Consider the following 23,213-nt stretch of genomic DNA (forward strand, 5'->3'; position numbering starts at 1 on the left):
TAATCCCAGCACCTAGGAGGCTGAGGCAGGAAGATTATGAGTTTGTGGCCAGCCTTGTCTACATAATAGTAAACTGTGTCTCAAAAAATATGTTTTTATATTAGGACAGTTAAGTATGAGGATATAAAAATTTATCAGATGTGTGTAGTTTTCATAAGACCAATTCATGGTATAGTAAAGGATACACTTCTTCATTGTATATCAAAAGAGAACTGGCAGCATGAGTGATGATGACTCTGTTTCTATAATAGCAATAACAGGTAATCATGGAGTAAATTACATTGTAAGATACCTGAATAGTTACCATTTCATGCATATTTTAAGATACTTGCTAATGGCTGTGGCTTGTCATCACTACTGCATTTGTGATTTAAGGAAATGTAATGTTTAATAAGGAGTTAAGTATGGATAAATACTCACTTTTTTCCATTCCTGTGCATAGATCCTCTTTCTTCTACTAAATATCCTTAGGCCCTTCTGGCTAAACACCCCTGACTTGTGCCAGCAAGATGTCTCAAGTAGGTTAGCTACTTCCCACCATCCGAAGATCTGAGTTCCATCCCTAGGGCCACATGGTAGGAGGAGAGAACCGACTTCTCCAAGTTGTTCTCTGACTGCCACATGTGTGCCAATAAGGAAATAATTCTGGTATTTTTCTAAAATAAGAACCTCCGGCCAAGTCATCCAGTAGTACTTTTGCATGAATTGATCATTTCATTGAGGATTAGGAATGGTGTTTTTTTTTTTTTTTAAATAAATCTTTTATTCCTTTTCCTTGTAGAGCTAGAATATTTTCAAGCACTTTCCATTACTTGTGCTGTTTAGCTATCATCCTGTGAAGCTCACACAAAACAAGCAGTACCCATTTTCTAGCAATCCTAATTGGTCCATTAAGAAATCAGATGCCCAACATCAAACAGGTAAAAGGAGACACAACTGGAGATCAAACACAGATGGGCATCACTCCACAGTCCATATGCTAGATTCACATTTTCTCTACCGTTTCTAGTGGATGAACCTGCAGTCCCCATCTTTCCAGGGCTATAGCCTTTTCAGCACTGTACCGGAAAGGCTGGCCCACATTCTCTCACTATTTCCACATGTCTGATTTTCCTCAGGGAAACTGATGGCTTTGGTGAATGTGCTGTAGGCTATCCCTGATGACTCCCCAAATTGACAGAAGACTACAGAGTGTCCCTGCCAAAAGATCAGAGAAAGAAATCTCCTCCCTCACAGTCTGAGATAAAATGTGTTTTATGGAAACAACAGTTCTATGTTGACTCATCTTGAGCTTATTCTCAGCAAAAATCCCAAGCTGTTTTCACACATGCTGCTGTGAAGCAAAGCTCCTCCATCTTGTTGAGCACATGGTAAGCTGGACCTGGAGAGCTACCCACAGAAAGGATTTTCATCTGCAGATCAGAGCAGTCAGGAAGAGGAAGATGGCCCATAAATTGTGGATGTGAAACGTTGTCTTGGAGGACAACACCTACTTCTTTCTAATTTACACTCATTAAAATATAATAGGATTTTTTAGTCTAGTTCATTTATTAATGGAGCAGAGATTCATTTTAGCAGTCATTCATTCAAATAGCAATTTACTGAAGCAGACATTTGTTTAAAGAATCAACCTGACTCTCCAGCCATCTACCACCTACTCATTGCCATCTTATTCATATGCATAAGATCTATGTGCAGGGCAGGATGTACACTATATAGGAAACTCAGAAGTATAGATGAGTGTTACAGTTTAGAACTTGATATGAATGATCCAAGTATGGAAGATGTAATGACAGATGGCCAGTCTATTAAGAGATGACATGTGAATTGAGAAAACCCGAATCCTTGTGCTGGTGTTTAGATCTACACATGAATGAGATGTGTCATATGCTTTGACATAGCTTTTGGATCATGGGCAGGTGACACACTGGAGTATAGTAGGGCCTTATGAGGGGAAGGATACAGATGACTACTTCTGTAACCTCTCCATATGAAATGTGAGATATACATGGCACTGTTGTCACAGACTGTACAACCTCCCTCTGATCATGCTGTGATGTACCAGAGGACATTGGATGAAGAAGAAAGCTTAATGATTAACAACTTAATGATGCATTCAAGGAACAGGAGACTGGGTAGCATAGAGGCAAAGTTAGCTGTTGACTTTATTTTTGCTGAACACTGTGTTTGGGAGAGTTGAATACAGGTGATGATAGGAATGTTCTTCCTGTAGAGAAGATTGTCTTAAAGTCATTTATGGTCCTTGCTTCACTTCATCCTTTTGTTACCAATATGTGTGCTTGCAGGGTGTGATACAAGTTCTTGGCTTTTAAATGTATGGCATGATTGTATATCAGTGTGTGACTGTAAAAATGACCATTCAAACTGAAATCATATAAAGTAAAAATAATCAATGGTAGAAATAGGCGTCTTTGTGACCCTTAAACATTTCTCAAAACAATCTAGCCATAATTTATAAGAGTATACGGGGCTGGAGATATTGTAAACTAGTACTTCAGTGCACCCGGGTTTCAAGCTGTAGAAACACCAACAACTGAAGGATACTACTATTTGAACACTTCCCAAGAACAGCTTGAATGGCACTTCCTTGTCTTCATTTTCTCAATCAGCGATGGAGTCTGAGAATCTTGTCTGTGCCTTTTCCAGTGTGGCTGCTCTTCCAGCATTTCAGGCTTTGTGAGGTCAGTGTGAAACGGGAAACTTTCAGTAATGCGGTTCTTTTTGCTTGCCTCTTTTCCTCTGACACATGTTCCTCCTTTCCATGGTAACTGCTCTGCTCCTGTCTGTCAGCTCCTCCGGGTGGGCACACAACAACATGTCTGGGTTCTCGTGGTCTCTATTTCCTCTATAGCTTCATCTATGTTCAGATGCGAGTCCGAGTTGCAGGTTACCGAATTTTGTTTCTCCACTGTGCTTTTGTATACTTTATGCCCAGGTCTTTCTTTTGAATATTTTATGAAAGTATACTGAGAATTTTTCAGTGGGAGACCACAGGGCAACATATTCTTTGCTGGTCAGCTATGTGTGACTGAATTTCAGATACCCAATGACCAATCTGGCAATTTGAAAAGAAGCAGTGTTAGTAGTTACTGGTCATTGTGTACCTGTTTTCTACACTGTGATTTGTGGACTGAAAATGAACTAGTGGTAGAGTTTGTACAGTTACTCAGAGTTACTCCTCCATGGCAAATGAACCTGAATCATACTCCTGGGAAATGGTAACTGAAAATTATGCATCTTCAATTCATAGGATGTGAGGCCTCTCTGTAGTTGTCAGAAGTTAGTTCCAAGAAAATTTCAAATAGCAAGCAAACTTCTGGGTTACCTAAGAACAAATGGGTGAGCAGCTGCTTCCTGCCTCTCTAGCCATGTGTGGTTGCCAGCGTCAGGACTGAGCAGCATAGACTATGGAACCTCTCCACTCTGGTGGAAAGTCCATTCGTCAGCACGCGTCCATAGGCAGTGATGGATACTGGTCAAATTACTATAGATGTATGCCTATCAGTAGCATTCAAAGTAAAAATATTATCCTTCCCAATTTGAATTATTTGTTTTTGTTTCTTCACACACTAAAAAGAGCCTAATGAGATTCTGAACATACTAAATACATTGAGATATTTGTGAAGTGTTCTTTTGCATTTAGATATTTTAAAATTACTGATTAGTTTTTAAAAATATATATGTTTCCTACAGTTGGAACTGGAAAGGAGGTAAATGGAAATAAAAGGAATAATTTCCTGTTCCAATGAAACTTAGATTATGATGAGCAAGAAAATTTCAAATAGGGATCAAAGCAGGACATGGAGGTGGACGGGTGACTGAGCATGGAAATACAGCTGTAAAGCTTTCAGTGGCTGCTGGACACTGCTGTATCTCTAAATGATATGGCTGGTGTTAAAGAGAGAGCATTAAAGTCGCCAGTTCACACATGGTTGTAAAGAGGGTTATACAGAATAGATGGAAGCTGTCAGTGGGATTCATGTCCATTGACTTAAAAAAAAGAAAACAGCCATTTTTTTCAGCCTTTACTTTATGGTATGAAATATTCTATTATTTGGCATGGGCTCAGTGCAGAAACCATACCCTAATGAAGCAGGTACAAATATCAATCAAGCTTTGGGAAGACAACAATTTAAGAGATTTGAGAAAGTGAGCCCCAGCTTAGAAGGGGATAATTTCTTCATTGGAACCCTGGATTAGTAAATGCATTTCTTTCTATGATTGTTTTAAAGATGTTGTTGAGATGTTGGCAGTTGACTTTATTAGGAGAAAAGTTTAAGCATGTAGGAAAAACACTGTTGTTGTTTTTCCTTTTAAAGACTTTGCAAGCTTAATGATAACCGTTGTTCCCAGAGGTCTCTGTGTAGGAAGCATGTCTTCTTGACTCTGGTGGTGCAGTTATTGGCTGGTTGTTTTTCAGGGAGCCATTGCTTTGTTTTCAAAGTTGGCCTGGTTCATGTTTTTTTGTATTGGAAACTACCACAATGACCCATAGATGTCTTTTGCTTCCTGTTTGGGGAAAATTTGGAAATAATTCACTGCTGAGGATTTTCATTTTGTTTGCATCTGATAGAATTTTCTAAATTTTGTTGTTGTAAATGATGTAGTCTGTTCTTCAGTTTTGAATGGATCACACAGTCATCTTTCTGTGTCCAGCTGGGTTTTGTCAAGGAGACGTATCTTCCGCTGTTCACTATTGAATCAGATTAAAATGACGTTAGTAATAGTTATGCCATTAAAACTCCCCTGCTTGTCTTTTGTGAAGAGGTCATCTGTGTGGATGGTAGCACATGGCTCACATGCAGAACAAACCTTTTTTTCCTTTATTTTTCATGAGTAGCTCTATTAGATTCTAAGTCAAAGGGAACAAAGTCAGTGCCTATTTGTAACTGTTTAGGAGGATGAATTGTTTTTTTCAAGTAGTTTTGCTATTTGGAGGCAACTGTATTACAGAGATTGATGCAGGACCTCACATTCTTTACCACTGAGATATACTCCAAATCTGAGGGTTTTTTTATTTTGTTTTTTTAATATATGGAGAGATGTTGCTAATATAAACCAATGAGCCTTATGTAGGATCTGAAGGTTATGACTTTAAAAAAATATAGGCCACAGGAAAACAATGAATGTATACATACCACCATTTTTCCAAACAATTTTAAATACTTTTATTACATTTTGTGTGTGTGTGTGCACGCATGTGTGTGCATGTGTGTGCACGTGCATGTGTGCATGCATGCATACGTGTGTGTGTGTGTGTGTGTGTGTGTGTGTGTGTGTGTGTGTATGTATGTATACATGACTTGCATGAATAGATTCTTTGCTTCTACCGTGTGGATCCTGGGTACTTAATTTTGTCATAAGGCGTGACAGCAAGCACCTGTATTCACTGTGCCATTTTGATGACCTCCAAACAATTTTAGATTTGAGGAAACCCTGGAGCCCAACTGCACCTCAAATTATGGAAGTCTACTTTTAGTTACAGCTGAGAAAATCAGTCCATTCAAAAGAAGGAATTGTATGTGAATGAAGACTCCATTCCAGTCTATACTTTATCCCCTATTTTACATCACTCTCCATCCCTCTTAAGCCCAAATTCTTGAATATTCTCTGACTGGCCTCATACCTTTACCTGTCAGTCAGTTTTGTATTCTCACTTTAGAAATGTACCTTAGACTATCCACATATGGCCCATTTGCCATCACCACCATCCAGCCCTGGTTTAAGCTCTCACCTTAATTCCCACAGACACACATGGCCTTATGCTGTTAGCCTTATTTTGTTTGGATCTTTCCACCAAGCATTTAGAATGTTCTTTCTAAAAGAGAACTCAGATTCCTGTGTAAGCCTGTACTTCCTGCTGCCTGAAATGTTTTAGCAGCTTCTGTCTGCTTACACACTAAATGCAGACCATTGGCCAAGGCTGCTGAAGGCCTTTACTCTTCGTTGAACCTCCTGCTCTATGAGCCAGATACACTGCAGCTTAGCCAGTTCAGCTTGAATGCTTTTTCTTCTGAACTATTCCATCCGTGAGTTCTCATCTCAGGTCTTATCTCTTCAGCAATAGTTACCTTGTCTCATGAATGGAGATACAGCTCAGTGGTAGAGGACTTGCCTATTGTGTGAAAGGCCCTGGGTTCAATTCCCAAATTCATAGAACAAAGCACAATACAGAACAAAATGAAGACCACAGCCAGGTGAGGTTGCAACACAAGTAATCACAACACTAGAGAGGCTGTTAGAGGAGCGTTGCAGGGAAGACAGGCAGGGCTGGGGGCTGCGTAGTGGCAGACAAGCCTGAACTGTACGACCTTGTCTCAAAATAATGCAAGAGACTGGAGAGAGAGCACTGGAGGAGAGCTCTTGGCCAGGATGTGCAAGGCCCCAGGTTCAGACTTCAGTATACAAAAAAGAAAGAAAAGAAAATTCATTTGCATATGTTACTTGACCTTTTCTGGGTCATTGTCCAGAATTTATTTTAGACAGTAGGGAATATATATAAACATGTAATATATATAAATAATTGCATTGTATTTCTGTCTTAATATGTACCAAGAAATAGGTTCTTAAATAATGACTTTATTAAGTGAATACAGGAAAAACACAAAATTCTCAAAGGTATTTTGGCTTCAAGCTTTTCTCCAGAATTTTCACTTCATGGATGTTCACTCACTAGTTCATTTAAAAATTTGGTTATAATAAACCACCTGTTGAAAACCTCGCCGTATGATATATCCTTACAACATTTGCTTTAGCTTGTATGGGATTGAAATTATTGAGGACTGGATGGGTATTGATTTGAATTATGTAAGAAAGAAAAATTATCATAATTAAGGCTCTCATTCTTTAGAAATAAATTTTTACTAGCATTAATAATTGTCACAAAAGAGATTCTTAACACTGTCACTCAAAGATTTGAATAATACTACACTGGGGTCTTCCAAGCTTCCAAGAGTTAAGAGTCCACAAGTTTTTCACTTGAAAGTCATGAACCTTTGTCCTTTGGTGAGTGAAGAATGGGACAGGTTGTATCCATTAGTCTCCTTTAGATTAGGATACAGAACTGAGATCTGAATCTTTTGTGTTGTTGAGCTGAATGTATTTACCATTAGTTACTTACATTTAAATAAACTGAGCCTTGACTTTCTGTTGATCTCATAAAAAACCCCATGTTCTGGAAGAAAAGATTCTCTGCAAGGGGTGTGGCTCAGTGGGAAAAAATGCTTACTGCAAAAGTGTGAAGCCCTGACTTGAGATTCCCAGGACCTGGGTGAAGCCTGACACAGTACCTCACATCTGTAGTTCCAGCACTCCTACAACAATGTGGAAGGCAGAGACAGGAGAATCCCCCAAGGTTCTGGGCCAGCAAGCCTGGTTTATGTGGTGCTGAGAATATTGGACCATGCCCCAAAGAAGGTGGAAGGAGAGAATTGACACCAGAGACTGCCCCCTGAGCTTCACAGGTTCCATGCTATGCATACATCTGCACTTACACAACATGTACATACATATATACATTGTATGCATACATTATACAAGACACACAACACAATTTAAATATTCATAGAAAGTCTTTCTTTCCAAGAGTAAACAATGAACAGGCTACATTTATTCTTTCAACAAATAATTATTGAACCCCTTTATTAAGCTCAGTGTATAGAACCAAGAATGCTAGTTGAGTCTATCTTTATTCAGGATATTTCTCTAGTTCTAGTGAATCTGTGACTACTATCCTGGCCCCAAACTTTCAGCCTCTTTTTTACCTTTGGGCCTCATTTCCCTTTTATCCTGCCACGTTAATACTTGTCAGCTCACAGCCTTCAGACAGAAGGCGAATGGGGCTCCTAGTTTGCTTTGGCCAACTGTACTGAAGATCCAATACAAAGTGGCTCTTGAAATGAATGAAAAAAAATCCTAATGTTCAAATTCATAATACTTCTCTTAATGTAATGAAGCTCACTCTGGAAGAACTCTGGGGAGTGCTGGAGTTGGGGGTCTAACTTTGTTCTACCATTCTATGAGCTTAGATGCTCAGGTAGTCACTCCTAGCTCATGTGATGCTGACAGTTGTGTATACATGTCAGGTTACTGGGAAACTATTTTTATTACATGTTTTATTAAATTAGTGGTACTGTCTGATCCATATTAGACACAGAACCTCTTTATACCATTTTGGAAATTGTTTTCACAGTAAATACTAACTGTGGCTATTAAAATTTTTCTCATTAGGGATGATTCCAGAAGCTTTCAGCTGTTATGTGTATGTTATTTCTTCAGTTCCAAAAGGACTCAAACTTGCAGTTCCTGAGAGCATTTTTATATAACATTTTCATATTTAGTGTGTCCCATTCTTGTCTTTATGTATGATGGACGGACACATTGGAGTGACAGTTCATCTTCTTTCCCATAACTCTCCTAACTAGAATTATCTGAATTACAGATACTTTTGTCTATCTTTAGCACAATAACAATAATAATAGATTTTCACAATGGTTACTCAGAGACATTGTGAGACTCAGAAATGACTTCTATATCATTAAGAAAGGTGGAAAGGGAGTCCTTGAGAAAATATTTTTATTGCTTTATCATTGAAGAATGGCAGATCTTTGGTATGCACACTAATCTTCTTACCTCCCTTATGACAGTCAAAACTAATAAATCCTCAATTCTTTCCTCCTGATCCCTAGCAGGGCCTCAGAAACCACTTCACTACAATGCTCTAAGCAAATTGGATGGAGCTAGCAAAAGAGATAAAATCTATTTAGTAATAACCTTTGTCTAGGCTCTGTGACAAGAAGTATGGTATGCCATCCGCTGACTAGTAATCCAGGTTCCAGACTTCCAGATCAGTTGCACCATGGCACAGTGTGGCTAGTTGTCTCAAAGAAGGAAAGAATGTTCTAGAGCCTTCATACTAGGAATTGGCCTGAAGTGATATATATCATTTTTGCTTTTGATACTTAGACCTAAAGTCCTAGGGTATTCCTCAACTGCCAGGATCCAAGACAGAATCCTACTATGTATTCAGACATGGTAATAACTCAAAATGTTTGGCCAATGTTCCTGATGACAATCATATCTCATGTGATAATATTTTAATATTCTACCTCTTAGCAGAATGTTCTCTCTCTCTCTCTCTCTCTCTCTCTCTCTCTCTCTATATATATATATATATATATATATATATATATATATGACCAATAAGATATATTCTCAGTGTTATTGATTGATGATTGATAGGCTCTCCCCATAGAGCTTAGACTATTCTGGATCTCTTGCCTCAACCTCCTGTGTGCTGAGGTTATAAGTATGAGTCATCATCTTTTAATTCTTCATTTAGTCACTGCAGTACTGTGATGGTTGTACTTTAAACATGGTGGGAAGGAGTCACACCATATAGCAGGGCCCATGTGGGAGGTTTATTGAGCAGAGGGGAAAGAAGGGGCAGAGAATGGGACAGAGACCAGTCCCTGGGGACAAGAGCAAAGGAAGAGATAGAAAAAGAGACATGGATTGGGCACGGCCCGCCTTTTTTAAGGATAATGCTATAAGGAACAAGGATAGTGTTCAATGAAGAAAGATGTGGTCCAATCTATCACCATGCTTCATTCCTTCATTTTAGCATGTAACCATATTTATTAAATTTGAAGTTAACTGTTCTACTTTGCAATATGAAAATTCACTGAAGTACCTACGTTGTTAAGAGAATACTGTCTACTTTGTTTTAAAGCTCTGTGTGTGTGCTGTTTGAACCAAATGCATTGATTCTTCTCTTTAAAAAGGTGTGATGTTCTTTCAAGTGACATTAATGATACTTTAAAGAATCTACAAGAAACTCTGCATAATGGTACACAGCTGAAATCACAGTTACTCAGGAAGCTGAGGCAGGAGAACCACAAGTTTTGAGACCAATTTAAGTAACTTAACAAGACCCTATCTCAGAATAAAAATTATAAAAGGGCTGGAGATGTAGGTCAGTGGTAAAGTGCATTAACTGATTTTCATATCCACCATTATCTCAGAAAGAAAGATGTAAGGGAGGAAGGAAGGAAGGGGGAGAGATGGGATGGAATGGATAGAGAGAAAGAGGTAGGGAAGGAAGACAAGAAGGGAGAACATGCAAAGATAGGAGGAAAATGCAAAGACTGGAATAAGTAGTGAATTATATAGGATAAAATTCCTCTGCTTGTTATAAAGCTACATGTAGTACTGGGATATAAATGGTTTTATTGGTTCCAAAGAATACTTCTTTATTATATTATTTAATATCACCTTGCTACAAATTCAGATGATATGATAATGAGCCTCATCAACATTAGTGATATTTTGGTAATTTAATTTATTTGTTGATTTTTAATTTTGAAAATAGATCAAATTAAAAAGCAAAAAAAAAAAGAAGTGGAGCTGGGCACAAACAAATCTGAAAATACTATTTTGCTGTCTTGTTTAACTACCCCAATAAACACATTTCCATTTCTCTGTTATGGTTCTGTACTTAAATATATATTACACACATGCCTTGGAAAAGTTTTCTTTTTTTAACTTATCAGTTATTATCCTTTGTGAGCAAATTTCAAATTTAACAAGTTTATTCTTAATACAAATATAGCAACATAATGAACATTTGATATCCCTAGGCCAAGAATCTTACCTTTCAATCTTTCCTTTTGCTCTCGATCCAACCAGACATCTATGATTTTTGAAGTTCAGGAAGGCAGCAGCAGAAGTCTCAGAAATGGCATTGGAGTTTCATGCTTGGTGCCTACAGAACTGATAGCAATTGGCTAGAGGATGTTGTTGATAAAATTCTGAAGCTCTGATTTGAGAAGATGTCTGTTGAGAAGATGTTGCTGATGTCTGCCTAGGCTTAGCATCAGAGAAGGGATACAGAATTGCAGCATTTTACTCCTTCCTGTTTAATGGAAAGAGCTTTGATTTGGGAAGCTAAACACCTCGAATTTCAATAGAGATCATGCTCCTAACTAACATTGTGACTTTGAATCAATTAACTTTATTTTTAATCTCTCTCTCTCTCTCTCTCTCTCTCTCTCTCTCTCTCTCTCTCTCTCTCTCTCTCTTTCTCTCTCTCTCCCTCTCTCTCTCTTTCCCTCCCTCCTCTCCATCTCTCTCTTCTTCCCTCTGTCTCTCTCCTTCCCACCTCCCTCTGTCTCTGTCTCTGTTTCTGTCTCTGTCTCTGTCTCTCTCTCTCTGTGCAGGTACACATGTGGAAGTCAAAAGGCAACTTCAGGTGTTGGTCCTTACCTTCCACCTTATTTGAGACTGGGCCTCTTGCTATTCCACCAGTGTGTACATCAGGCAAAGTGGCCTTTGAAGTTGCAGGAATTCTCTTGTCTCTTCCTCCTATCTCTCTGTGGGAGTGATGAAATTACAGATACATGCTACCTTATCCAGTTCTCTGTGGGTTCTGGGACTCTGAAGAGAGCTTCATGATTAACTGGGTCATGTTATCTAGTAAGTCATCTCCAACCACTATATCTAACTCCATGTTGTGACCCATCAATACAGACATTATGTTTCATATTGTCTTGCCTTGACTATGTATTCTTACTAAGACATTTAAGACATTAGGGCAATCATTCCTTTTTTATAAAATTACCAGAAATTATTTTCAGTGACACTGGCTGTGTTAGATTATTATAATAATGACTCCCAATGCAGCATGTTTTCTCAAACCTATGCTCAACTCCAATGTGATCTTTTTACTTCTTTTAGAAGACTGATTTTATTTCTCTGCATTGATCCTGGTTGGTTTGTAATTTCTTTTTCCAATAGAATGTGAAATAAATTAACCCTAAGAAACATTAAAAATCCCAAGTCTGGATTGGGATGAAGTATCAAGGGAAATGAAAGCCTCTCTTTGCCCCAGTTCCAGCCTATCTTCCAAGTAAAATAGCTGCATCAATGAGTATAGGATAGACTTAAAGTCAAACCACATAGAGTCATGATGCCAAATACGTTGGTGTGATTTGACAGTAAACCACTTTACAGGTGGTCTGCTATGCAGTAGCTGAAAATTGGTATGGGGATTCAGATTCACTTCATGATGATCTTGGGGCTAGAGAGCCTGTGATTGGCCCTGATAATTGGTGTCAGTCATCAACTGAGGTACCATGTTCCCTATTATTATGCATTAAATTAGCTGAGCTTGTTAATAGTGTGTTGGTCTCAGCCTACCCAAAGGGTAAAACTCATTACTGTCAGTATTCTCTCAGATTTAACCTAGAAAGTCACATGATGACTGTTTCTCAAGTCTCAGCGAAGGGGCAGATTCCAGAGAGGAGATCAACTTCTATATCAGATGTGAAGAGGGCCAGAGTCATACTGTAAAGAGATCTACACTGTATGGGATTCTGACTTTCATATTTGTAAATAACTAACTACACCAACTTTAATTACTTGACTAGTAGAAAAATTCCATTCAATTTCTCTCTCTCTCTCTCTCTCTCTCTCTCTCTCTCTCTCTCTCTCTCTCTGTATTCTGAATTTGCTGCAAATACATATGAATTTAACATAGGGCTTGTCATGTGGACACACTGTTTTAATGTAAAGAAAGTCACTTTAGGATTGGTGATAGGCATGGAAAAGAGTAAGAAGAGGCAAAACGAAGTTTCTGGTAGTCTCTCAAGATGTAAATGATGTGAAAAAGCTATTGATTATCAATAATTAGATGTCCAATAAGCAAAGACATTCATTGTGAGATAACCCTACTCACTGATATTGACTATATCATCTAATCTTCCTTAGGAAGAGCCAAAGTCACCTGGACAAAACCCACGGGAAAGAATGGAAAAAGGACAAAATATATCTTATCCTTTCTTATGCCCTCCAGCTCAACCACTGATCCAAGATTGTTCTTCGATTCTTGTAGTTATTTGTTAGGACAAGGATGTTACTACCCAGCACTAAGGATTCTTTGCATTGTGGAATTATCTATCTCAACTGTTTTCCTCATCTAATGCTAAGTGTGCCTCTGGCCTGAGCAGTTGTGCACAATCTCTTTACTATATCATTTCTTCCTCTTCTGTAAGCAGAGGGACTCTGGGGATATAAGACTTCCTTTTAATAAAGGTCAGGTCCAAACCTGAACACAGACATCTAAGGGGGATACTATCATATCACTACTCTTACTGATTTGGTCTGTAGAGTCCTGCAGAGTTGGGAATCAATTCTAATTTTAATCTTATTTTGGGTATACTGTGTTAGCAATCTTCTTTTTTGTAAGCCATAATTTTATCTCTTGAAAATAGTATTTCATGGATTTGTTAGAAAGGTTAAGTAGATAGCAGTACAAAAAGAAATGGGACAGTGATTCTGCCTTCAGGAGGAATGCCCAGCATCTTCTTTCTTTCTTTTTTTTTTTACTTGTTTCAAGATTTTTTAAATTAATTTGCTTATTCTGTGTACTTTTCCCATCATGTATCTTGATCCCATTCATCTCCTGTCCCTTCGCATCTGGCATCTGCCCTCCTCCCCTACCCCCGCCCCCATAAAACAATATTCAAGAGAAAAAAAGAAGAAAATAAGATAAAAAATAAAAAGGAATTAAAAATTTCATCATGAAAGCCACAGTTCAACCCAACAAGTCACACCATATAACCCCTTTGTCCATACATCTCTTCTTGCAAGTGTTCATTGCAAAGATTCATTGGGCTGGTTCGAGGACCCTGGTCTCTATTACATGTTCAGTGCTGGACTCCTACTGGACATCCTCCTGGTGTCCTGTGTTGTGGAGATCCTGCAGCTTTGAGTCTGTGGGTCAAGTCCTTTCATGTGCTCCAGATCATAGATGGTGTTAGGGAGACCAAGTCTGGGTCTAGGCAGCTATAGGGTTGGTCCCCCAAGATGGGAAATTGGGACAGCTTTCCCGTGGTCACAGTTTTGGAGCTGGCTCACCTATACTTGCATTAACAGGGTTGGCTTTATTGTGCTGCCCTGGCAAGGTCCAGCATCTTTCTTTGAAGCTATATTTAAAGTATTACATTGTTTTCAAAGACAAGTTTGTGGTGATATTTTATTTGTGCTGAAATGTGGTGATATTTTATTTGTAAGTTAATAAATAAAGCTTGCCTGGAGATGGGGGAGTGGGGACGGCCAGCCATTTTAAGTAAACAAGAAGTCAGGCAGCACATGCCCTTAATCCTATCTCTTAGCAGGCAGGGTCTCTGTGTGCTCAAGGCCACACTAGGGAACAGAGCCTTTAATCCCAGTACCAACCATAGAGACCTAGAGGCCTGTGCAGACAGACAGAAAGTGACAGAGCTGTGGAGGAAGAGGAAGTGAGGTAGCTGGGCTAAGATAGCCAGTGAGAGGGCAGAACAGCAAAGCAATAAAGGCCTGGGTAGACAGGAAGTAATGTGCTTCTTTCTTTACTGAGGTGATCTGCTCCTTTCCTGTCTTTTGGGTTGGAGGGAAGATAAGAGCAATTTCATATGCTTTTATGTTATATCCAAAGCTTGATAGTGCCCATGTGTAACTGGGGTTGAATGTTAGTTAAGTGAATATATGGACTACATTTATTCTTTTCATTAGAGATGGACTCATAGGCCTCAAACACTTTAGGAAAGAGATAAACCACTGAGCTACTTCACAGCCCAGTGGAATGACATTTCTTAATCATGGTCTAAAGCACCATTTATACAGATACAGATTGTCTATGACTCCAAATAGAAACAAATCAGTTCTGAAAGCCATTTCTGTTTGATTCTAAGAGGTTTTAAAAATAATCTTACTATCACAATTATCTTTCCTTTGGGTTCATATAATACTAGATTAAATAAAAAATAAGTTTACATTTCTGAATTAGTATTAAACATTAATTCTAACCATTATTCATATTTAAAAAATCTTCTTGATTTAAAGGGAAAAAGTCAGTATATTATCCTTATATTATAAGGCTAAATATTATATTAATATTGCCTCTAGTTAGCCAAGCTCTTAGAACTCAGAGGTGGCTGATATGAGTGCATGGTTATCATTTATCTATGAATTCCAACAGTAGTGAATGTCTCTGGAGTTCTAGGCATCAGTGAACAGTAATCAAGACCACGTCATGCTTCCTATGAGACTTACTCATCTGGGTAAGTGGTTACTAATCAAGAACAACTGGTGACCAGGGTTATAAGAAGAATTTAAATAGAACAATAAGATAGTAATATAAAATGTTTATCATAGAATTCTTTGAGGAAATGACTGTGGAATTGAAATCTGATGAGAAGGAAGCAGTCATATGAGGATGACAGAGATATAAAATTTAGACAGGAAATAATTGAAGAAAAGCTCCCCCAAACTGGAAAATTTAGTATGTTTGAGGATCAAAAGAAAGATGGACATCCATAGTGTTTAAGGAAGGACTGGGAAAGGGAGGTTCTGCATGCATATAGAGATAATCGGGGCAGCCTGTGATGAAGACAGCTGGAAACTCTTGTTATTATTGTTTTATGAACTCAGGGATCTGAGGGAGTTAGTTCATTTATTACTTTAAAACACAAATGCTTGTTATATGTGCACACAGTTGGGCTCTGGGCCTGAAAAGGGAGCAAGGAACCAACTCTTGAGTCTTGGATAGCTCACCGAATGGCATGGGGAATGGATTGGATGGTATCCCTGCTGCTGGCCAGCTCAGCCATTCACATGATATCTGGGAGATCTAGTGCCTCTGAAACACTGTGCAGTGTGACTCCTTTAAGAATGCTCTGAGCTTGCCTGTCTGGTCAGTGTCAGATAGAGTTGTGTGGCTGGCAGTCTTCTGCCTTTTAGCCAAGATGATCACATGAGCACCTGCTAATAAAGCACCTTAGAGAGTTCATCTTATTTCATCTGCTCACAGGATGAACACTAATGTGTGTTGTATGCCAATAAGGTTTGGCTGCAGGGGATATACATATACAGTCCTCTACATAATACACACAAATGGAAACAGTGCTGCACAGCTGGAGCAAAGGGTCTTCACCCAAATGAGATCGTGTTAAGCCTCTTTAACTTTTTCATGATATGTATTACTATTATTAATGGTTCTTAAAGGTAGTGGATGTATATGCTACATGACCTGGGGTTGGATATACAAAAGACAAAATTTGTGAGTCATTTTGATTTAATCCTCTCCATATTTTCAGTCATTAAACATTGGGTTAAGTTAGCTGTTACCATTTAAGAAGCAAAATTGATAAATACTGTTTTTGTTGTTGTTGTTGTTTTTTCCGGCATTAATGAGGAAAACCTTTTCTGTGCCAATGCTCCATCCCACTGGTTTCCATAATGAGTAGTTGCTTATGTGGGATGCCAGTCCTTCTCTAGCTGGGTGTTCCATGCAGACATGGCCTACCAAAGCAACAGGTGAGAGCTGTGTGGTTGCCATCTTGCTATTGTTTGGTAAAAAGGCTTACAAAAAGGTGTACATTAAAATATGGAGGATTCCCTGTTGGACTTTGGGGAGCCTCGCGGTTCAGAACTGGTTAGAGAAGAACTGAGCCATGTATTGGGGGATGTGAAAACTCCCCTAAGCCACAGTTGCTGCTCAGAGGGTCCTGGGAAAGTCACCAGTCAGCAGTGTAGTGGTGGGAACTACAGCCTAGCAGCCCTGGAACCTCCCAGGTCTCACACTGCTCGGCCAGATCTACTCAGCTATGAAGAAGAACCAAGAGTTTGGAATGATGAAGAGAAAAGAGGCAGTATGAACAGACCCTGAAAAGTTCTGCTCTTTGTTCCTGAGATAGAAACTCAGAGAAGAGCAGCAAGATGAATGGATACTTCTCTGGTAAATGCACCTCAGGGGCTGTTGACATTCTAGGATATGGCATTTAACTTCTGACAAGAGGAGTGGGAACATCAGCATGTTGCTCAGAGGTCAATGGCAGGATATCTGAGATGGAGAATGGTTCATTTTATGGACTGGGCCTCTTCAAAAAATTTCCATAGCCTGAGCTACTGCCATGTTACAGCCAAGTGCTGGTGTCTATGGTCCAGGCTGCCGCTGTAGGCTGTGTTGATACCAGAGGCCATATGAATGTCCATGGTTAGTGCTGCCTCTGGGGGCCATATTGATGTATGTGGTTTGTGCTGCCCCCCTGAGGCCATGTTAGTTCCCATAGTCTCAGATGCCACCAAAAGCCTTGTTGATGGTAATGGGCCATGCAACTGTGTGAGGACTTGTTGATGACCATGGTTCTTGTTGCCATGGTAAGCCATGTTGTTGTCCATCATGCAACTGTGTGAGGACTTGTTGATGACCATGGTTCTTGTTGCCATGGTAAGCCATGTTGTTGTCCATGGTCTATGCTGCTACCCGAAAACATGTTGATCTTCAACATCCACACTACCATCAGAGGACAAGTGGATGTCTTCAGTCTGTACAGCCACTGGAGACCATGTTGGTGTCCTGACCTATGCTGAGGCCATGTTGATGTCTGTGGTCCATGCTGCTGCCAGAAGCCATCATGAGGTCCATGGTCCATGATGCCTCTGGATACCCTGTGGATGTTCATTGTCCTTGCAACCTTGAAAAATCATGTGGAAGACCATGATCTGTCCTGCTGCTGGCTGTTATAGGCAGGGAAGCTTCTGTTGCACTGGTTTTGATGACTCCAGACTTATAGTTGAGAATGGGAGATGTTGAAAGGTTCTGAAACAACCTCCTTCCCCCTCAATTCCCCCCACCCAAAGAAACAGTCTAGACAGGAGGCTTTGAAGAGAGTCCTTAAAACTTGTGATAAAGATGCTGACACATAGCTCTTTACAATGAATGACTTCTGATGGGGAGATGAGAAAGGACTCCACTATCTTTAAGAGGCTGGCCACTGGGATTTGACCATGCTCCCATGAGTATATGGGTAACACAAATTGTACTTGGTGTATTTTTTTTGAGAGGTGTGAACCTGGGAGGAATGGGACGTGAGTGTGATTGGGGTGCATTGTGTGGAATTCCTAAATAATCAATACAAATATTATGTTGGGAAAAAAAATAGGGAGGAGGAAGATGGGGAAAAGTCCCTCTTACCAAAGAGAAAACAACACTGTGGGAGTAGAGTCTGGCAATCTGCTAAAAGAAAGATATAGCAAATTCTTCATTTCTAAGTGTTTCCTTGACCCGTGATAATCAAACAGCCCTGCTAGAGAAGGGTAATTATCTTTGTTAGTATCAGACACCCTGTGGGTGGGGCCACCCTTTTCCTTTTGAAAAATGAACTCAGATTAAACAAATAGCCCTTTCCTAGTTTACCGTTGATGTGAATTCCCAGAATATAAACCAAATTTATCTGTTTACCTCTTTCCCCCTATCTCATATAAAAACCAGGCCTGCCAAGCTGAGCTCTGTGAACTTCCCCTAGGCCTTGGGTCCAACAGTGTGATGGGTTAAAGTGCTTTGTATTCTGGTGAGACTTGCAATTGTTGGATTGTGGTTTTATTAGACCCCTTGCTGCTTGTCTCTGGGCAGAAACATGCTTTCTTAAAACAAGGGCAGAAGGGGAATAAATTTAAAGAAAAATTAACAATTTTGTTTTCTCTAGCAAGTGTCTGGAAACTGAACAAATAATATATGCTGTATGTATACCCAATAGATAATCCCCAAGTATAGTGGGTTGACATTAATTTTTCAGTTACAATAGTGGGAAAGCATTCCAATGGAGCCTTTCTGCTTTTCACTTACATTATAGCCTGCAATTAATATGACTGATCAGCACTTTATTTGAAAAAACTTTGCAAGTTAGATAATTTTTCCCATCTGTAGGCTAATGTTTATGTAAGACTAGGCTAAACCATGTTAAAACAGGTTAGCTGTATTACATGAATTTGTGAAAAGATATTTTTAGCTTACAATAGATTTATTGAGACTTTATTGACTTTACAAGTCAAGAAGCATGTATGTATGTATTCACACAAGGGCAAATCTATGTATCTCATACATATATGTGTACACATGCATACACCATAGGTTCAAGTACAAAAAAAGATGTGAAATATTGATGTTATCATAACTATAAGTTTGCTACCAATAAACGATAAGCTTTAATCCTTTTTCTCTAGACCTGGGTATTTTCTCAGACCAGAAATGTGTATGTGTTACCCTGTCTAATTTGTAGAATAGATTACAACAGTTCGTTTTATACAAAAGAAAGCTCTTTTCTTTAAATATTTAACTGGAAATATCTTGGACTGTGAGTAATCAATTCAAGGAACCCGTGTTATAAGCTGCTTACCCATGTGTCACATCTGACACTGTGGCACATCTGCTATCTATAGATGAGGCTCACTGTACCTTTTCTGATTATCTGCAGCCTTTAAAACTAAAATAGTCTACTATCAGACATTGCCTATGTTTCTATCATTTCTCTAAAAGGAAACCTGGCAGTATAATCATGTTGTTCTAACTAACAAAACCATCTAGATATTCCAGTTGCTATTCTAGTGCAGTGTCTTTACTGCTGGGGAAGATGAGCCTCAGAATGGGGGGGGGGGGGTCAGGTGAGAATGGCCCAGAATAGGTCTTGCCTCCTGCTGTAATTATCACAGCGAGTGCTGGTATCACTGTGCACATGACCATGTCTTTTCTTAAATTCTCCTCTGTGTCAAGGCCTCTCCCTCAAAGTAAACTAACCATCTTTTAAAGCTCTTGGTTGCCAAGCATTTCTTTATTCATTTCCTAGTCTTCAAAAGTTCAGGCCCCAGGTCAAGGGGACTCAGTGCTGTGTGTATAAACTACTCCCTAAGAATACTACCCAAAGCAATCCAAACTTTCCTTAACCCACCTTACTGCAGATGTCCTTGTGTGCCCTCTGAGGCCAGTGGAACGCTTCCGTGACCTACGTCCTGATGAAGTGGCCGATTTGTTCCAAGTGACCCAGAGAGTAGGGACAGTGGTGGAGAAGCATTTCCAGGGGACCTCCATCACCTTCTCCATGCAAGTAAGTATACAGGTTGTTCAGACATGTTTCTTGTATTTCTTTCCTTTCTTCTCAAAGCTATATGTGGGGCTCCGTATCCAACCCATTTTAGCAGGGAAGCGGTTTTAGTTGTCTGCATGTACATAATAGCAGAAAAAAAGGTCACTAATCCAAGGCAGCTCTGCTGTCCACTAGCCTCAAGGTGGACTATGGAATGGCATCATAGCAAATGTCTGGTATGCTGTTTACAAAGTAGGTGGAAGTCATAGACAAGAGATTTAAGGGATTGAATTAGTTTGCTTCTCAGTTGTGATAAAACACAAACCAAAGGCAACTTGGAGGAAGACGAGGTTCATTTGGCTTTCATCTCTACACTAAAGCCCATCATTGAGGGAGTCTAGGACAGAAGCTTCAAAGTTAGCAACCTGGAGGCAGGAATGGAAGCGAGACCACCAGCAGCACTGCTTACTGGCTTGCATCCAGGCTCACATCCAGTTACCCTTCTTAGACAATCATGGCTACCTGCCCACGGATCACACTGCTCACAGTAAGCTAGCTAGACCCTCCCCAATCAATCAGTAATCTAGAAAATGTCCCCACAGACATGTCCACAGACAAATCTGATGATACCAATTCCAGTTATTTCAACTTTGTGTCAAGTTGACAGAAATGAACCAGCATTGGGATTTACAACTAGAGTTGGGAAGGCTCTTTGCTCTGTGGTAAGTGTGTTTTGAGCATGCACAGGCTCAGCCCTCCTGTGGTTCCAAGGAGAGCAATGACCAGACAGCTAATCTAGGCCTTCTCTTCATAGGACTTACTTTACTCTAAACTTAATACAGACTGCAGAGATAAGTCACAGGTTTGTACAATAGGTTTTGTTGGACATGGCCCACTACAAAAGGAAGAAATCAGATTTTCAGTCACTAGAGATCTACAGGCAGAACTTGGTCTAGTACTCGTCAGGTTGAGAGGAGAATGTACATGATGTGTCTATTATCAGTCGGGAATTGAGTAACTTAGCAGCAACATGCCATGAACCCCTTCAGATCCCTATGGATAGGGCTAGGGACAGCAGTGCCCTGTGCTCAGAAGTGTGTTAACTCTGACTTCCCCCACATATGGGAACTGTATCCTCAGCTCTTCAAGTTAGCCAGGACACTTCCCATCTGCACCATTTAGTCTCCCTACTGTAACACAATACCCAACTGACCTAAATTATGGAAACAAAGGTTCATGTTGACTTACAATTTGAGATTAGGGGAATAGCAGGAGGAACACGAGGCCGCTGGTCACATTGTAGCCACAGTGTAGCCCAGAAGGAAGATTATTGGTGCTCAATGCACTCACTTTTTCCCTTTCATTAGCTCAGGGCACTAGCCTATGAAATGCTGTTACCCATTTTTAGCATCAAATTTCTCTCCCTAATTACTCTAATCTGGAAACTACCTGATAGACATGTCTATAGATTTGTTCTAAAACACATCAACTCGACAATCAATTATTAACCAACACACTATCCTTATGCTCTTTCCTGAGCTTTTGCCAATGACGCCAAAAAGAAGCCAGGGTGCGAAGGACCATCCAGGTGCATTGCCTGCCTCTTCCAACGTGTCTCCCAGTGAGGCTGGAGCAAAGGCCTCGTGCTGTGAGCAATATGGGCAAGATATTAGGCCTTAAGGCTGCATTGTGGGCCTGATGAGATAAGCCCCTCTGATATCAAGCCCATAGACTTTGCCTTAGAAGGCACAGGTCATCTCCTTCGGCACCTCCAAAGAGACTGAGTGTGGAAGCCAATGTATTGAAGTCTTTGACCAAAAATATTCATCTCTTTCTCAAAAGAATTTTTCTCTGTATTGAGAGTAGCTAAGCATTCCTAGAAATACAATTTGAGTCACTTCAGACAGTAGTTCAACTTGGGATTGATTTATTAAAACAGTGTTGCAAACTGTTTCCAAGGAGACCAGGTAAAGGAAATGGATGAGAAGATACCAGTGTTGGTTATCAGAGCATAGTTCCGTAAGTGTGGTGGCTGGCGATGTGTAAAGTTAGAGCAATTTTGCATAAGTAAGCTAGTGAAACTGCTTTAAAATTATACCTTATGTCAGGGTCCAAGAGAAGCCCCCAAGAAAGACCCACAGTCACATATGCAATTTAGCAAGAGCGTTGATTTCCAACAGGTTGGGGTGGCAAATAGTGACCCCAAAGGGAGGTGGCAAACACCTTTTAAGTGGGGTTAGGAGAAATCCAGGGAGGAGGGGTTAATCTGGCACTGATTGGTGGAGGAAAGATTAGTCTGGGGGCTGATTGGTGGGAGGCTCTAGTGGTTAGGGACCTTCCAGCTACAGGGTAGGAAAAGCTATCTTTAGCTAGCAGAAGGCAGGGAGCATCTGCTGAGCCAGCAGAAGGGGCTTGGGGTGCATTCTGACTGTTCCCTGAGTTGTGGTCTTCCCAAGAACTGCTTGCTCAGCTTCAGCCAGTTCCAGTAAACTGAAACTAAGGCCTGGTCCCTGGCAGGGCTATTAGAAACCTGTCATGGCTCTGGTCTGGCTCCCTAGCCCTCTCACTTCACAGTAATGTGTGGGTGTGTAACAATCCTGTGTACCCTCCCCTCACATACACATGTACCTATGACGATAAAGAGCTGGAGTTTCACACGGTAACCTTAACCCATCATCCACATTCTAACAGCTTTGGTCCTGTTATGCTTTCTTCTTAAGCACTGGTTGGAAATGATGGGTTGCCTTCATAAGCCACTAATGGGTTATGGTTCAGGTTTGAACAGGTTTAATATACATGTCAGATTTGTGCTAGTGGGGCATGGATCCTTCCTACTAGTCAGGTTCACTGAGAGGTATATTTAGCCAAAACCACAGATAGGTAATTCTATTTTGAAATTTTTAATTACAGAGAAGTTTGCCACCTTCTCCCTGGAGCACCTGCTTTCCCTTTGAAGGTGCTTGGAGACTGGGCCCGTGTACTCATTTTCAGCTATGACAATGACAATAGGCTGGGAAGGGGAAGAGGTACGTGGATAAGGTCCACTCATAACAGTCACTTTTATTTTTCTGTCTCAAGGTCATACGAGCTTGAAAGGACTGTGCCCATCAAAATGCCTCATCTCCTTGCTTGGTTGATTTCTAGAGGAGAAATTTAATCAGATATTAATTGAATTATTTCTGATTTAAAGATAACCGAACTGTAGTACTTTGCCTCCCCAAACACTTTTAGCCTTACCTTTAATGTGATTAAAACCATAGCTGAAAGCACAGAGCATGAAAAGTAGAAAGGAGT

The 23,213-nt window shown here is 40.0% G+C and overlaps 1 protein-coding gene across 7 annotated transcripts in view; it reads left to right on the forward strand.

Moving 5' to 3' along the window:
• Fhit (fragile histidine triad diadenosine triphosphatase) overlaps nt 1-23,213 on the forward strand; it is a 1,554,732-nt gene that overhangs the window by 1,212,748 nt on the left and 318,771 nt on the right. For all 7 annotated transcript variants that reach the window (XM_052734142.1, XM_052734140.1, XM_052734139.1 and 4 more), the window contains one exon: nt 19,795-19,940. In XM_052734142.1, coding sequence (XP_052590102.1) covers nt 19,795-19,940 — 146 coding nt within the window. The remainder of the gene's footprint in view (nt 1-19,794; nt 19,941-23,213) is intronic.

The sequence above is a fragment of the Peromyscus californicus genome, unplaced genomic scaffold, assembly GCF_007827085.1.
Source record: "Peromyscus californicus insignis strain IS unplaced genomic scaffold, ASM782708v3 Scaffold_12__1_contigs__length_115047231, whole genome shotgun sequence".
NCBI classification, from domain to species: Eukaryota; Metazoa; Chordata; class Mammalia; order Rodentia; family Cricetidae; genus Peromyscus; species Peromyscus californicus.